The following is a 17613-nucleotide window of genomic DNA, read 5'->3' as shown; positions in this document are numbered from 1 at the left end:
GAGATGAAAATTGAATATATTATAAAAATGTTAAGTACCGCAGACAATGGCTCAGTGCAGGTAAACTGGCTAAAGCACAGCCCAAAATCGACCTCCACCGTAGGAAAATCTTGTTAAGCATTTGTTGGGATAATGTTGGTGTGATCCACTTTGAGTTGCTGCCACTCAATGTAACGATTACAACAGACTTCTATTGTCAACAGTCAGAGCTCTTGAATGTTGCACTGAAAGAAAAGAGGCTTGCCTTGATCAATCATAAAGGTGTTGTGGTACATCAGGATAATGCACGGTCCCGTACAGCAAAGATCACATCTGCAAAGATTGAAGAGCTAGACTGGGAAAAACTTCCACATCCTCCTTATTCTCCAGACCATGTCCCATCTGATTATCATCTGTTCCGAAGTGTGCAGAGTTATCTTGATGGAAAAGAGCTTGGAACACATTAAGATGTCAAAACTACCTTCTCTACATTATTTTCTTCCAAACCCCAATAATTTTATAGAAGTGGCATTCAGAAGCTCATGAATCGTTGGCAGGAAGTAATTAATAATAATGGAACATACATTATTGGTTAAATAACATTAAAAGCGTTTTAAATCCTTTCTCTTTTTCTGAACCTAAAATAAGACATTACTCAAGAGATGACCTATTACCTAACACTAAGTAAATACACATTTATTGAAGCACCTGTAATTTTGACGCTGATAGTTATTAGCTATTTTATCTCGAGTTTTACATTATTTTAAAGTATTATACAAGAAAAGATAAAAATTGAAATTACTCGGGAAGTGAAGAAGACACTGAATTAGAAAACAAGAACTTTATACCTTCGAGTTTAACTGTTATTATTTTATAAACTGACAATGGTGGTGATGTTGTGTAACTTATCGTTGGACAAGTTTAGCTATTTATTCCACCTGAATTCGATCACAAATGAATCCTTTAATGTAAGTAAAAGTTCAGTAGTATCTGTCTTAGCGATTTTGCTGTCATCTTGTAAAGGTAAAAAGGACTGCATTGTCATCCGTTTAATTTTAAGAAATATTAATAACAAGTGAAGTTCTTTCGTTCATCTTGGAAAAACAATCATGTTAAATAAATCAGTTAGTCCTATTTCTGTAGTAATCCACGTTTAAATAAAATAGCTAAGCCTATTTCTGTAGTAATCCATGTTTAAATAAACTAGGTAGGCCTATTTCTGTAGTAGCTATTAATTCCATAAACTTCTGTTAGCTTTCTGGCAGGATTGTAAGACAACTTGTTTTTATTTTAGAACATACTTGCTACGTTGGTAGAGGTGAGGGTTATAGAGGAACTCTCACCCACACAGCTTCTGGACTCGCATGTCAACATTGGAGCCATCAGATTTTCTACCAGTCATCAGACTACCCAGAGTTGACCGGTGGGCACAATTTCTGTCGCAATCCCGTGGGGATAGAGAGCCAACCTTGGTGTTTCACGGCAGATTCCGAGACTCACAGGGAGCTTTGTGATATCCCTAAATGTGGTAAGTTATCGTAAACGCCAGCAGCTCTCGTCGAAATCTCGTAGGTGCTCGCATTATTTTATTACCAGTGACTCGCATTATTATCCTATGGAATTTCACACTTTAGCTTAATGAATAATAAAATAATGTTAAGAGATGTCCACATGGTCTCTTTATGATAAGTTACGAATAGACGTGATTGACGTTTCTGTGTTAATTCTGTCGGTTATAAATAAGACGTACCAAGTAATTTAGACCATATTTTCTTCGGATTTGTATGCAGACTAGTTATATCAGCTTATAGTCTCAGACATAGGAACACACAATTTACAGTTATTTAATTAATGGGAATATTGGTTTTGTTGTTGTTTTTTTTGGTTTTGAACTTCACGCAAAGCTACACGAGGGCTATCTACGCTAGTTGTCCCTGATTTTGCAATGTAAGACTATAGGGAAGGCAGCTAGTCATCACCACTCACCGCCAACTATAGGGCTACTCTTTTGCCAATGAATAGTAAGATTGACCGTCACATTATAACGCCCTCACGGCTGAAAGGGTGAGCATGTTTGGTGTGACGAGGATTCGAACCCGCGACTCTCAGATGACGAATCGAACGCCTTAACCCACCTGGACATGCCGGGCCTAACGGGAATACACGAGTCTTTGAATGGGAGAAAAGTTTATAATAATTCTAAGATTAATCTTAAGTAGGAAAACTTTATAGTTAGTGCTACATTTAGAGGTGCAGAGCTCAATTCTGTTACTGATCAACCAGTGGCAGTAAGTATCGGTTCATTGTGCGAACTACGTGTTACGCATTTTTAACCAATAAAAGTAATTGTGAATTCAAAAACACCCCATCCTGATATTTATAAATGTGTACAGCCTTTTATAAAAGTTATACGGCGATTTTGGTCTCCATGCAACTTTTAAAAGGGTTATAAACTGAAGATAGTTTGTTAATTTGGTTTAGTAAGTGACGAAAACATTTGAAACATCTCGGAACTTTATAAACAAGAAATTTACAATCACTTTATATGGTTGCTTCCTCTTTTGGTATCAAAATGTACTGTATACAATGATCTGAAGACGAAAGGCGGAACACTTTCGAAACGTCGTCTTCTACACTTGTGTCTCCACAATAGGCAGTTGTTGTCCACTCTTAAAATTTTCATCATGAATACTCTGCCTAAACAATCTATCAAAATGTACTGTATGCAATTATCCAAACTTCTGTCGTTCTTCACATTGTTCAAAATTGTTTTCGAAAGGGAAAAAGAGGGCGTGTTTAAATAAGCTTAATAATTGAAACTTACTAGTAGTGCTGATTCACATATATTTTATATGAATGGGAAAGTGAAGCTAGATATTCCGTAGTAGCCAGCATTAATAGTATGAAGTTGAAATTTAGTTTGAACGTTAAAGAACCTCACCTGTATGTTTTCGTTATTTTCCAACATACAACAATGCGTGGTTTAGTTTTTCTTTATGGAACGTTAAGAGACTTACTGTAGATAACTGTGCCTTCTGTTAGTGTCAGACTGGACTTCATATAGTTATTCAGTCCTCAACATTCCATGTTGTCTGTAAAAACCGAAACTAAATTCATGTTGCTTACAAACCCAGCAAATTTAATTGATTACTATGGATAATGCTGTCATCTATTGGTGTCAAAGTGAACTGTATGCCATTGAAAGTACTTCAGTTTGGCAGCGAGTCTCTCTGGTGGTTTAGAATATAATATTCGGTTTTAGATGAGCTTCTGTACTGTTAAATATCTGATATTTTTCCAGAATATTTCACAGTTCTTCATGTTTCTTACAGTTAGAACACGTGTTTTTCCTGCACTCAACTGTGAGATTATAAAAAAAACAAACTCGCATCTGAGTTTATCACATCAGAATATACATGCTTATCCTAGGGTTAACTAACCTAGAAAGGAGAAACGTGAGTATCAAGTTTTATTCATGAACGTTTGGATAAGGACCAGTGTTTTAAAATCTCCCAAATGTGTTCTGTATGCTCTCTACCATTCTCAGGCACCATACAAAGCCTCAATCTAAATGAACCCACTCCAGGCTTCATCCGTTTTGAACAATGTTTGTTAATCTTATAAATAATCAATTCCGTGTTTTGGAAAAGAGAGAAGAGCTGGAAAAGGAACAAAATATGGATAATTTATGAGGAATCTGATTAAGTCATCCAGTACAACGTGACGCTGTGACGCTCAATATGATGTCAAAACTTTTCACGATGCCAGCCATGACTTGATGGTTAGGGCACTCAAATCGCAGTCTGCAGTTCACGAGTTCGAATCCTACGTAGGAGCGTTATAATGTGACTATTGATCCCACTGTTCGTTGGTAAAGAGTAACCTCAGAATTGGCGGTGAATGGCGTTGACCATCTGAATTTCTCCTAGTCTGTCACTTTTAAATTAAGAACAACCAGTGGAGATAACAAAATGTTCTGAATGAAATTGTTCTCAGTGTAACATCTGAAAGATTCGGAGTTTGGAGACATCGTCACTTTACTCGTTACTATACAGTAAATGTAATTCTCGTTCTACATTTCTACCACTGAAGAAACCCTAAGGTTGGCCCCCTGTCGGATTTGTAAACACGCATATCTAAATTGTTTAATACACCTAACTGCTTATATATTAATGTTTTTTTTTTTTTTAGTTACACGATCACCATGCACAAAATGATTTAAATTAAGATATCTTTTGGTATCGTAATTAATCTTATTAATTAGTGCTAAAGTCTGGCATGCCATGGTCGTCGATGTCTGCCGCAGATTTGACACATGAAGAAGAAGAATTAGTGCTGTGGGTTTTCTAACCAATGCTATTTCAAACTTTTGGGTCACACACGAATGCCACTTTTCTGCCTGACACTTATTTTCTGAGCGTCAGTGACCTCTATACAATCCTGCCATAAACTTCTGCGTGGTATTGTTTAAATTACAGGCCTGTATCTTATATGCAAATCCATTAACCAACTGACTAAATTGTGAGTGGCCTGTTGATATAGATGCGTGCTAGGTGCCAGATTGTCATACAGTGAGTTGGAAACGTAGCCCCTGAGTGTTTTACATTAAGAACTGAATGTGTTGTAAAAATTGATTTGGTAATTTTAGAGGGCTAACGTGCTTTTAAAATAAGTCGAACTATCATATTAAACAACATAACATTTGTTGTTATAGTACTCAAAACGTCGAAGACTTTCAGGGGTATACGAAGCTAATTTAAAAAATGTGGAAGGCAAGGTTTATTTGACAGAGCGAAGTGAGGGGGAGTGTGCACCATAAGCACTCCATTACTCCGGGGCCCAAGGCTCATTTTGAGATTAGAGTTATTTCATTCTACTATTTATCCTGAGAGTAACTTTCCTAAATCTGATACATTTTTAGTGGGGCAGATTGAAAAGTGGGAGATTCTGCCAGCACCCTTCGCGAGTGAACTTGTTTTTTTATAGTAAATTGTATTTCCTGAGACGTGCCTAAAAGTATTAAATGTTTGTATATTTACTAAATGTTATTGTTTCATTACAGCGGACTACACGTGGCTGTACATCTTCTTCCCTACAACTGCTGTTGTGATATTTCTGGGTCTGGCTGTTGGTATTTGGTGCATGAAGCGACGTTCTAATCATCCTCCGACTTCCAGTAAACTATCCAAGATGGCCGCTTGTCCTCCCAGTCAACAAGGTTACAGCCAGAGAGTGGAAATGAACTCTTTAATGTCAAAGTCCAAAATAAGAGTTCCAGAGTTTCCACTGACCTCTATCCGTTTTCTCCAGCAGTTAGGAGAAGGAGCCTTTGGCAAGGTCTATAGAGGCGAACTGCTGGGAATCCACGGACCTGGGTCAGCTGCTTTGGTAGCCATTAAGACACTCAAAGAAGACGCCACTTTCAAAACGCAGCAGGACTTCTGGCGAGAAGCAGAAATGATGTCAGGTCTTCAACACCCTAACATTGTGGGTCTGTTGGGTGTTTGTTTTCAAAAAGAACCTCTATGTATGTTGTTTGAATACATGACAAAAGGTGACCTTCACGAATACCTTATCTCGCACTGCCCCCTCTCTGACATTTCTATAAATGAAGAGAAAAGAACTAAACAACTTCTGGAGCTTCCAGATTTACTCCATATTTCTCGTCAGGTGGCAAGTGGAATGGAATTTCTGTCGGGCCATCACTACGTCCATCGGGATCTGGCCACTCGAAACTGTTTGGTTGATGAAGGACTTACAGTAAAGATTTCCGATTTTGGTCTTTCTCGGGACATCTATTCTTCAGATTATTACAGAGTTCAGTCTAAGTCTCTGCTTCCAGTCCGTTGGATGCCTCCAGAGTCTATTCTATATGGAAAGTTTTCTACAGAAAGTGATGTGTGGTCCTTTGGAGTTGTGATGTGGGAAGTGTTCAGCTTTGGTCTTCAACCATATTACGGTTACAACAACCAAGAAGTAATTGACATGATTCGCACCAGACAACTCCTACCCTGCCCAGAAATGTGCCCGCCACATATGTACGCCATGATGGTAGAATGTTGGCACGAGATTCCGTCACGGAGACCATCCTTCCGGGAGCTGCATGCTCGGCTGTGTTCGTGGCAGGCAATGCACGCTCGGACCCTCAGTGTGGCCCATTCTGCCAGCACTAACAATGGAAGTCAGCACAGTAGCACAGGCCCTAGCAACAACACGGGGTCCACGAATTTGAGTAGTAACCTTTCACAAATGCCAGGCCACAGTAATGGACAGCCTCAAATCAGAGTTGGCCCCAACTCTAAACCTACTCTCAGCACCTGTAAGGAAGGTTTCCCTGCGTACTTGCAAGCTAAGCCTGGGACTCACCTGTCCAAACCTGTCGCATCATCATCATCCTCTCCAATTGCTTCTTACATTGCTGCTCAAGATGGGAAAGTGTCGAATGTGTAACTGCTGCATAAAATGGAAAAGTGTCTAAGGATTAACAATGATTTGATTTAATCCTCACCACAGAAAAACTAACTTGAGGGTTTTGTAGTTATTAAAAAAGTGTTGTCACCACTAGGAACTGTGTGTTTCTCTGTGCCTTGTTGTATCTACTTTCAACTCTCCTTTTTAACATTTACAAGAGCACTCTGGAACCACTTTGGTCAGTATCAAGGACAGAAGAAGTTGTATGATAATAAGTTATGGCGTAAGAAAGCAACTACAGAATTATTATAAAGTATAGATATATATGTTAATACGTTGTACTTCTGCTACAAAATAGTGGAGGTTAATATATTAAAACGATTGTTGGGAGAAATACAATCACCTCATTTATCGTGATTATTAGAAACAGAAATCTAATAAAATATCTAAAGCACTATAAAGTTATTAATAATAATAACAACACCAAATCAGAGTAAAAGTTTATTATTTTGCGAATTCCTTAACGTTTCAATAATATTAAGCAGAACTGTCAGTTCAAGGTTCATGAAAGGATATACACAGACAGAGTAACAATGTACATTGTAATTGTTTCCCAGTTTAATTCGACTTTATTAAAAATAAATTCTAAATCTGACCGCTAAGTGTAAACATTGGAAGAAACAGAGAGAAACACGAAGTAAGAAGAATATTTTAAAAGATCAAATGGATGAAATAACAAGTTGATGGCCAGTTTCATACTGGTCATTTTGAAACTGCCCCACTCTGTTGTGTTCTATATAAGGGTGTGTAAGAAGGACCTCTAATTGCAATCAGTGTTTTATAAGTTAAATACACCACGGTATTCATATTAAACCAATTACGTGTGTATTCTGTTTTGTAGACGAGCGAGTTTACCTACAACACAAGCATAACCACATTCTTTTACAACTGTTGGATCACCGTTATCTGATCTGAACAGAGAACTTACACAGGCAATGGGTTCAAGTCATTCTAATATTTATTTTCTAGGCTTAGATAATAAAATGGTTTACAAGAAATGATATTGAGTTCCAGCTACGAGTTTCAAGTGGGTTTAGTTTGAACCTGCTTATTTGGTGGTTGCAGCGTACTTCAGTCCACAGCCCAGAGGTGTAGTTTCAACTAACTTTTTCTTGGTAGGTGTAACATACCTCCAGTCCACAGCCCAGAGGTGTAGTTTCAACTAACTTTTCCTTGGTAGGTGTAACACACTCCAGCCCACAGCCTGGATAGAGGTCTAGTTTTACTAACTTTTCCTTGGTAAATGTAACACGCCTCCAGCCTGCAGCCCAGAGGTGTAGGTTTGCTGGTGTCTGTAACACGGTTCCAGCCCACAGCCTGGAGGTGTAGTTTTTACTAACCTTTCCTTGGTGACTGTAACATGGCTCCAGCCCACAGTCCCGAGTAAACATAACTAACTATACATTAACTCTGTCTATATACATTAACAGATACAATTAACCGGAGTACTTGCGGTACCCCCACAACTAAAACAATAAAAACCATAAGCTACAAGTCTTTGTACTCAGGGTTATAGCTTGTTGGTTAACCAAACAAAAATAGTGTTTTAACATTAATTTTAAACCACTTACTACTAACTTGTGTTCCCATTAATAAAAGTCTCAAAAACGACATTAATAATTATATATAGCTCTAAAACGTAGAGAGTATATCCGTCTACTCACTACGAGCTATTGAATTAGAAAAACAAACAGAAATTTAAAGTTAAAAGTTTACTTGAAGTAAATGTCGTTTGACTGTGTGTCCGTCGGACGTGGCACCTGAACATTTAAATGTTCAGGCATACAGAATGTTCTTCAAAGTATGAAATTTCTGAAAACATTCGTAGTAAGGAATTAGTTGTTGTTTTTTTATTTCAACACACCCTACATAAATATGAATATATAAGTATATCCATCTCTAGTTTTGAACTATTGACCAGAAAGAGAGCAATTAGCCAGAAGCACCCGCCGTCTCAGTGGACTTGACTCTCTCCGTGAACGGAATAAAGGAATCCACTCTTACTTTAAATAACTTACCCACAGATTAAAAATGAAGAACTTCCAGTACCATCGTGTTTCAAACCTTGGACCCTTGTTCATATTTTATGTACTTCATGGATAGTTTTTCTTTCACAGTTGTTGAATGGCTGGGGTTTTTATTATGGAGTCTAATTATTGTAACCAAAGATATAAACTGTAAGTATGCCTCATACTCCTGTATATATCTGTGTAAAATTATAGCATCGTTCTTGGCTTTTCAGTATGTTTTAGCCATATGAAATTGCAATTTCATTACTGTATTTAGTCAGAGTGATTGTAGTAACAGGTTTGTTATGATGTATCTGAAATTCCAGTATAAAACGTGTATTTGTTGGCTTCACGGGAACGTGTGTGTCGTTCATTATGTGGGTTTACTGAATACAGGTGATATCATCAACCTTTGCTTTGCACAACATTAAATATCTTTGTTTGTGTCAGCTTCGTGTAATAAAACTTGAAATTCGTGTAAATACCGAACTGTTTGTCCGTTTATGTTTTTGGGGGGTGGAGGTATTCACCCGGATTGCTATAACACATTTCATTATAATTGAGTTGATTTATTCACAATAACTTGTGATGTGGAGAAAACAGACCAAAGGACCAGTTTGTTTTATATAAGTGTATAAATATAGAATGTGAGCTTGTTTTTCTTAACCCGCAGATGCATTAAAGCTACACGATCAAATCCTCTTTTCTGTTTTATTTAAGAGGACAGTTAACGTGTAACATTGCGAATTATGTTTGAAAAATAAAATTTTTGTGATCGTTTTTCATTGTTAATTTTTAATAAGTTCTGTTATCCGTACTTAATATGCTAACCTACTTTGTTATCGTTTTCATAATTATAACCTCAAGCACTCTTTAATCCTTAACACGATTTTAATGACTCTTTGTTCCTGTCTATCTCTGCCAGTAGGCTTAGATTGTGATCTGTCTTCTCGAGACGGCTAACATGGGTATTAAAACATTAATTAAAATATAGTACAGAAGAAAATTGCGACTTTTTTAGGTCATTTGTTCTGTACTTTTTTTAATTAATGTTTTAATACCTATACCAGCGGTCTTGAGATATCATTTGTACTTCAAGTGGGTTTCTCGTCTTCACGAATTAGATTGAGATTTGTTCTCGCAGAAGTTCGTACAAAAACGTGAAGCACTGAGAAAGGTCACGTTAGCAAAACGTGATTTGATAATGGCTTAACTCGTGTGTTTAAGGCATCAACATTAACGTTTCTTAAGCCAAATTTGTACGTATCTACGATTTTCATAATTACATCATCAGCTACGAGGTACACCTCCACTTCAAATATATTTAATAGTGAATTAAAATGTATTGCACTGGAAATGTTAACCATGGGAGCCGCCATCTTTCGTCTGCCTCTTCTCTATCTAGAATTCTGACGGCAGAAAGCGGAAATAACAAAAACAAAAAACGCACAATCGTTTAAATCCAAATTAGTAATTAAACGTATACATAAATTTGGAAAGGAAACAGAAGCATATCTTTATTTAATGTCACAGTATTTATTATAATTTTATAGGCGTTTTGAAATTGTATAAAATTATTTGCTTCTTTTTAGACATTTTAGTATTTTTACGCCATTTTCTCTTGTTTTTCCTCCGCGGGAAAGAAAATTATTTGTAGAAAATTTATAGTAACAGACCTCGCATGTCTGATAAAGTTTTGATTAGTGAAAAATTTTAAACTGTAGGCTTACCTTTTATTTTGTACCTAAGTATGATGGACACATATTTGAAACAGAGGTCCTTCAGGGTCAATTACAGAAAATTTAAAATAGCTTAAATTAACAATAATGAGAACTATAACCAGAGATGGTAGATGGCGCTGCCATAGTTTTAAGGCTGTTATAAATATCATTTTAAGCGATAATAAACCCACCACAGACCTACAGACCTATGGAAATACATTTTCGAAGATTTTTCTGAATCTTGAAATTTTAGCAGCTCGGGTCTCATTTTAACTGTCTAAACTTCTAAAAATATTTATTTTATTTGCGTTCTATTTTTTCCTTGATCAAATGTAATTAAATTATTTAAATTTCTTATCTGCTTCATGCGATTGAAAATATAACGCAACACAAGAAACTAGTCATCTACTTTGTACATCTAATCCACTTTTGTACATGCAGTACTACCACTAGCCAACAAGAAAGAAGGGTCATTGAGTAGCCAGAATGCAAGTAATTTACTTTCAATAGAGGGAGTTTCCTATTAGCTTTTAATGAAAGATAATCAAGATACTGCATTGACTAAATGTCGTCACTGTGTGAACAAAAATCAGGGTCTGATAATATTTTATACACCCCCTTCAAAAAAAAAATTAGGGATCCCTATTAGCATTCGGGATTATAATTCATATTGCTTTGGTATTTGTGTATTCATGCAGCGCCATCTTTGGACATTTTGAAATAAATATTGATATATGTGTGTGTATGTTTTTGAATTTCGCGCAAAGCTACTCGAGGGCTATCTGCGCTAGCCGTCCCTAATTTTAGTAGTGTAAGACTAGAAGGAAGGCAGCTAGTCATCACCACCCACCGCCAATTCTTAGGCTACTCTTTTACCAACGAATAGTGGGATTGACCGTAACATTATAACGTCTTCACGGCTGAAAAGACGAGCATGTTTGGTGCGACGGGGATGCAAACCCGTGACCCTCAGATTACGAGTCACACGCCTTAACCCACCTGGCAATATTGATATATCTTCAAGTGTTACCGTGTAAATTGAACTATTTTTAATTTAGTAAAAAACAACAAAAACATACACCCACTTTAAATAAACATATAAGTGTTTTATTTTTTGTTTTAAAGAGAAGCACAAGGAACTGATATCGAAAAGCATTAAATTTTCACGAAATGCGAAATATCGTAGCTATTAATTGTGCATATCCCTAAGAGATGGCGCTTGATAAAACTTGGTAGAATGGACGGTAACTGCCTGTTGAAGTGACACAAGTGTAGAGCACGACGTTTCGAAAGTGTTCTGCCTCTCGTCTTCAGGTCAGTCCATTCTATAAAGTTTCATCATGAATACTCTGCTTAAACAATCTGTCAAAAAATGCGCTTGTAAGATACTTTTTATTTGTAAGATGCTGACTACAAAACTTAGAAAAAAGGCAGCCGCCATGTTTCTCTTATTGAAATTACATTTTCATTTGTAAATGCATAGTTTAATCGTTTTCAATGACATTTTAAATATATACCCTTCTCGTAATAAAGTATTTCAAAAGATTCAACAATTAGGGTTAATAAGCAGATATTAAAATGGAATTATTTATTATTTACTTGTTTCTTTTAAAACTAAGCTCCATAATAGGCTTTTTGCACTGTGTACGTTGCAAGGTTTGAACCCCGCGGTTTAGAGGTTATCTACTCATTGTCATAAATCGTTTTTACGCACAGCTTCTTTCCTCGGTAAGTCAGTTAAAAATCCGGAGTTCGATTCCTCGCGGTTTACAGAGCGCAGATGGCCCATTATATAGCCTTGCACTGAGAAAACAACAAGGTAACATAGAATAAATAGTCTTTTAAAAAAGGTACACTGATGTTAGGCTGACAAGTACAATTTGCTTTAACTTGTACGTGACGTTAAAATCTTGGCCTCTTTTCTCCTCACAACATTTCGGTTCAAAATAGGACCAGTAAATTATATGATCCAGACTGTAGCAGCAATACATAAAAACAATACAGTCACAAACTATGAAGTTAAACTATCACTCAAATGATATTAAACTATTATTAGAACTCTTGATGTTACAGTTACTATTTGTAAAAGAGCCTGTTTGTAATTAGATCTCAAATCGGTCATGAGATAGAGCTATGATATAAACGTTTGTACACGAAAAAACAAATTCGAAACAATTCCATTACCTGCTATATCGCAGCTAAAATTTTTCTACAAAAAAAAGTGTTATAAAAATTCATTTTTTCTTAAATTAGTTTTAGTTTCTAACGCTAGTGATTTTGTAAATAAATAAATTTTTTCGTGTCTTATGTAATTTATTCACAGCGATATTTTATTTCTTAAATTTGCATTATTCATTTGTTTTGATTTTCATTTTTTGCCTAAAGTTTCCTAATTTATCAAAAATAACGAAAGAAAGACATTTACATTTTATAGGTGAAATGGTTCATAAAACGATGCAAATTTGATACTAAAATAATTTAAAAACCTGTGTTTTTCAAGCGTGCACCAGGTTTTGACAAAAACTCATCAAGTTTCTTAGTGTCTGCACATCCCTCTATAAAATAAACCAGATGACGCTCATAAGATCAGTTTACAAAAATAATAAAGCCACATCTTCTTAAGGAATAGTATTTGATGAAAAAGAAAAAATAAGTGCGAGAGTGAGGCTTTTTTAGCTTAAAAATAAAAATGGCTGACATCAAGCGAAGGTATCATTATTCCTTTTTGTTTCTCGTTAAAGTGTGTATATGGAGTTTTATTACCAAAAAACATTTTTTGTCATAATTATGAACCACTTACAAGACTTGGTGAGTGCTTGTATTTAAAACCACTTTTATATTTTTTAACTCACCTCATCAAACATCGTCATTTCTACTGTATTACAACATGGCGAGTTAGAATGCGCTAAGCCTAAATTTGAACAAGTACCGAAATAGAATGAAAATACTTTTGTAACCAATGACAGTATACGACTTAATTAGCTAATCAAATTGTCGAAACTCTTCAGTAAACACGTAACTAAATATGTTTAGAATAAAGTTAAATACAATTCATTTGTTGCAGAAAAAATACAGCTATAGGAAAAAAATGTCTTGATGGAACTTCTCGTATGATATTATTTTTCTACATACTAATATATTAACAATCTACAATGTTATTAGTAAGATATATATCAAATTATTCATGGTAACAGTAACTTTGGTCCACAATCTAATACACTTCATCTTTTCAAGTCAACATGAGTACTTCTTTACCTTTCATACACACACAAATATTTTTTGGTTCAAAGTATCCCCTATATTTCATTCACTCTAGATAGTACCTGTATAAACAAACAAAGAAAACATGCGTGGAATCTGTATGATGTTTAGTCCTAGCGGGTGGTTTCAGTACGTTCTCACTATGGAACGTTCACCGTAATCACTTTATTTTTCATGGTGGACGTTGGACGTAGAAGAGCCTTCTGAAGGAACGACAGCTTCTCTTCTAATTCAGATTTTTGTTTCAAGGCCTCTGTTAATGTGTTGAACAACTGCCGCTCCGTGGCGCTCCACATTCTTATAATGTCATCTTTGGACATGGAATAGAGATGTTCAACATCCAAGACATTTTGAAGTAAAAAAGCAGACCGGTGTTCCTGGTGATTTGAAAGATCTGACTTGAACTTCCTGTATTCGTCACTATTTTTTAACTCTGCAGCACTGAGTTCATCAAGGCGTTCTCTGCTTTTAAGGTCCTAAGGTCTGTTAAAGAAAACGATTTTTTGGTGGACCTTTCCGTCACCTTTCTGCGTTGATACCCCCTGGAACCATTCGATGAAAGATCGTTAAGACTAAAACTGGAGATACAGTCATGGCGACGAGGTAATGAAGGAAGCGCAGAGGAGGAAGAAGACACTGAATAATTGGAAAGCGACATCGTAATGTCCGATGGTTGGACAGCAGACCTGGATGATAAAGAATGTGTACATCCTCTTGGACACATCAAAAGTCGTTCCTGATGTGGAATAATGGGCCCCAAAGGTTGATCACAATCTTGAGATATTGTTTTATTCCTTAACCATGAGGACACTTGCTTTCTCGATGATGCTCTTCTTTGTTGAAGAAGGTGGTTTTTGACAAGGTCACGATCGCCTGATATGTTGTCTCTTTCTACTGAGGAAGTCAGATCGTCGATTGGAGCTACTGTTTCCTGGTCTTGGTAAACCCTGAGACAAAAAAGCATTATTCAACTTTGAGTTTTATCAAATCAGTGGTGCAGGAAAATTTAATTATGATTTAGTTTTTAAAAGCCCGTCCACAAGAAAAGTTTAAAAACAGTAACAATTAATAAAGCATTAGTAAATAACTACGCATACTCGTACAACTACCTGGATTTTCGGCAGAATACCAAAACTGCTAATTATAACGTCAGTGAGATAATCAAGACACAATGTCAAAATCACTGCTTGTGTGAACTTCCACACAAGATAGGAGTAGTACCTGGTGGAAGGCCCGGCATGGCCAAGCGTGATGGTCAATCCCACTATGTGTTGGTAGAAGAGTAGTTCAAGAGTTGGCGGTGGGTGGTGATGACTAGCTGCCTTGCCTCTAGTCTTACACTGCTAAATTAGGGAGGGCTAGCACAGATAACCCTCTAGTAACTTTGTGCGAAATTCAAAACAAAAAACAAAGAGAAGTGTGTTTATTTCACATTTACTTTTCAAAAAGGGCACGGCATGGCCAAGAGTGTTAAGGCGTGCGACTCGTAATCTGAGGGCCGTGAGTTCGCATCCCGGTCGCGCCAAACATACTCGCCCTTTCAGCCGTGGGGGCATTATAATGTGACGGTCAATCCCACTATGTGTTGGTAGAAGAGTAGTTCAAGAGTTGGCGGTGGGTGGTGATGACTAGCTGTCTTACACTGCTAAATTAGGGAGGGCTAGCACAGATAGCCCTCGAGTAGCTTTGTGCGAAATTCAAAAAAAAACAAACAAACAAAGTACCTGGTGGGAAATTTAAGAACTATGTACAAGTTTCATGATGAGAAAGTTGCCCTTCACTAAAGTGATGCAAAAGGCTACAAGACGTTGTATGGCAGGCTCTCAAAGCAATAAATTTAGAAGGAAAGAAACGGCCTTTACCTTTTAGGTAATGATAAACTTTGTTTCAGCCAAATTTTTTCATAGCAAAAACTGAGGTTCACGTTTATTATGTTTAGTATTAGTGGCCGGCAGAAAGAGCTACGTAGAAAATATTTATGAAAAATGTTGCTAAAAAGTACCCATATCTCTGAAGTACAAAGACATCCAACATATAGCGTGTAGATATATTTAATGGATGAAACAAATTATTTAAAATACCGTATTACTGTACGATATTTTTGATTTCGCTAAGATTTATTGTTGAAACACACGTAACCCAACAACAATACCTGTTTAGACACACATAACCCAACAACAATACTCGTTGAGACACACGTAACTCAACAACAATACCTGTTTAGACACAAGTAACCCAACGATAATACTACTGAGACACATGTAATCCAACAACAGTACCTGCTGGGACACATGTAACCCAAAAACTATACTTGCTGAGACAAAAGTAACCCAACAATAATACCCGTTGAGACACACACAACCCAACAACAATACCTGTTTAGACACACGTGACCCAACAACAATAGATATTGAAAACACGCAACTCAACAACAATAACCGTTGAGGCACACGCAACCAACAACAACACCTGTTGGGACACACGTAACCCAAAAACTATACTTGCTGAGACAAAAGTAACCCAAAAACAATACTTGCTGAGACAAATGTAACCCAACAACAATACCTGTTGAGACACACGTGACCCAACAACAATAGATATTGAAACACATGCAACTCAACAACAATACCCGTTGAGGCACACGCAACCCAACAATAATACCTGTTTAGACACAAGTAGCCCCCCAGTGGCTCAGCGGTATCTGCGGACCTACAACGCTAAAATCCGGGTTTCTATACCCGTGGTGGGCAGAGCACAGATAGCCCATTGTGTAGCTTTGTGCTTAATTCAAAAACAACAACAACTAAACACAAGTAACCCAACGATAATACTGTTGAGACGCACGTAACTCAACAATAGTACCTGGTGGGACACACGCAACCCAAAAACAATACCTATTTAGACACACGTAACCCAAAAACAATACTTTCTGAGACAAAAGTAACCCAACAACAATACTTGCTGAGACACACGCAACCCAAAACAATACCTGTTTAGACACACGTAACCCAACAACAATAGATATTGAAACACACGCAACTGAACAACAATACCCGTTGAGGCACACGCAACCCAACAACAATACCTGTTGGGACACACGTAACCCAAAAACAATACTTGCTGAGACAAAAGTAACCCAACAACAATACCTGTTGAGACACACGTGACCCAAAAACAATAGATATTGAAATACATGCAATTCAACAACAATACCCGTTGAGGCACACGCAACCCAACAACAATACCTGTTTAGACACAAGTAGCCCCCCAGTGGCTCAGCGGTATGTCTGCGGACCTACAACGCTAAAATCCGGGTTTCAATACCCGTGGTGGGCAGAGCACAGATAGCCCATTGTGTAGCTTTGTGCTTAATTCAAAAACAACTAAACACAAGTAACCCAACGATAATACTGTTGAGACGCACGTAACTCAAGAATAGTACCTGGTGGGACACACGCAACCCAAAAACAATACCTATTTAGACACACGTAATCCAACAACAATAGATATTGAAATACACGCAACTCAACAACAATACCCGTTGAGGCACACGCAACCCAACAACAACACCTTTTTATACACAAGTAACCCAACGATAATACTGTTGAGACGCACGTAACTCAACAATAGTACCTGTTGGGACACACACAACCCAAAAAAAAATACTTGCTGAGACAAAAGTAATCTAACAACAATACCGGTTGAGACATATTCAAACCAACAACAATATCTATTTAGACACAAGTAATCGAACAACAACACCTGGTGAGACACATGCAACCCAACAATAATATCTGTTTAGACACACGTAATCCAGCAATGATACCTGTTGAGACACAAGTAATCCAATTACAATAGCTATATAGACACACGTAACCCAACAACAATACCTGTTGAGACACAAGTAACCTAACGAAAATACCAGGTGAGACACATGTAACACAACAACAACAGCTATATAGACACACGTAATCTAATATCAATAGCTGGTGAGACTCATGCAACCCAACAGTAATACCTGTTCAGACACACGCAACCCAGCAATAATACCTGTTGAGACACAAGTAACCCAACTACAATAACTGTTGAGATACACGTAACCAAACTACAATAACTGTTGAGACACACGTAACCCAACCACAATACCTGTTTAGATTCATATGTGTCATATA

The 17613-nt window shown here is 37.0% G+C and overlaps 2 protein-coding genes across 5 annotated transcripts in view; one reads left to right on the top strand and one right to left on the bottom strand.

The window, feature by feature from the left end:
* The window catches only part of LOC143240641 (inactive tyrosine-protein kinase transmembrane receptor ROR1-like), a 98355-nt gene extending 89116 nt beyond the window's left edge, over nucleotides 1-9239 (top strand). For 3 of the 4 annotated variants that reach the window (XM_076483397.1, XM_076483398.1, XM_076483399.1), the window contains 2 exons: nucleotides 1274-1507; nucleotides 5042-9239. In XM_076483397.1, coding sequence (XP_076339512.1) covers nucleotides 1274-1507; nucleotides 5042-6429 — 1622 coding nt within the window. In that variant the 3' untranslated portion in view covers nucleotides 6430-9239. The remainder of the gene's footprint in view (nucleotides 1-1273; nucleotides 1508-5041) is intronic. The other variant, XR_013021869.1, reaches the window with a different exon arrangement.
* A 2160-nt stretch (nucleotides 9240-11399) lies between these two features.
* Nucleotides 11400-17613, bottom strand: part of LOC143238922 (glutamate receptor ionotropic, NMDA 3A-like) — a 47593-nt gene continuing 41379 nt past the window's right edge. Inside the window, exon 9 of the mRNA XM_076479566.1 lies at nucleotides 11400-14388. Within this exon, the coding sequence (XP_076335681.1) occupies nucleotides 13869-14388 (520 nt within the window). The 3' untranslated portion in view covers nucleotides 11400-13868. The remainder of the gene's footprint in view (nucleotides 14389-17613) is intronic.

Source organism: Tachypleus tridentatus, chromosome 13 (assembly GCF_004210375.1).
Source record: "Tachypleus tridentatus isolate NWPU-2018 chromosome 13, ASM421037v1, whole genome shotgun sequence".
NCBI lineage: Eukaryota > Metazoa > Arthropoda > Merostomata > Xiphosura > Limulidae > Tachypleus > Tachypleus tridentatus.
Note: the sequence above shows the minus strand (reverse complement) of the source record. Positions and strands in the feature narration are given on the sequence as shown.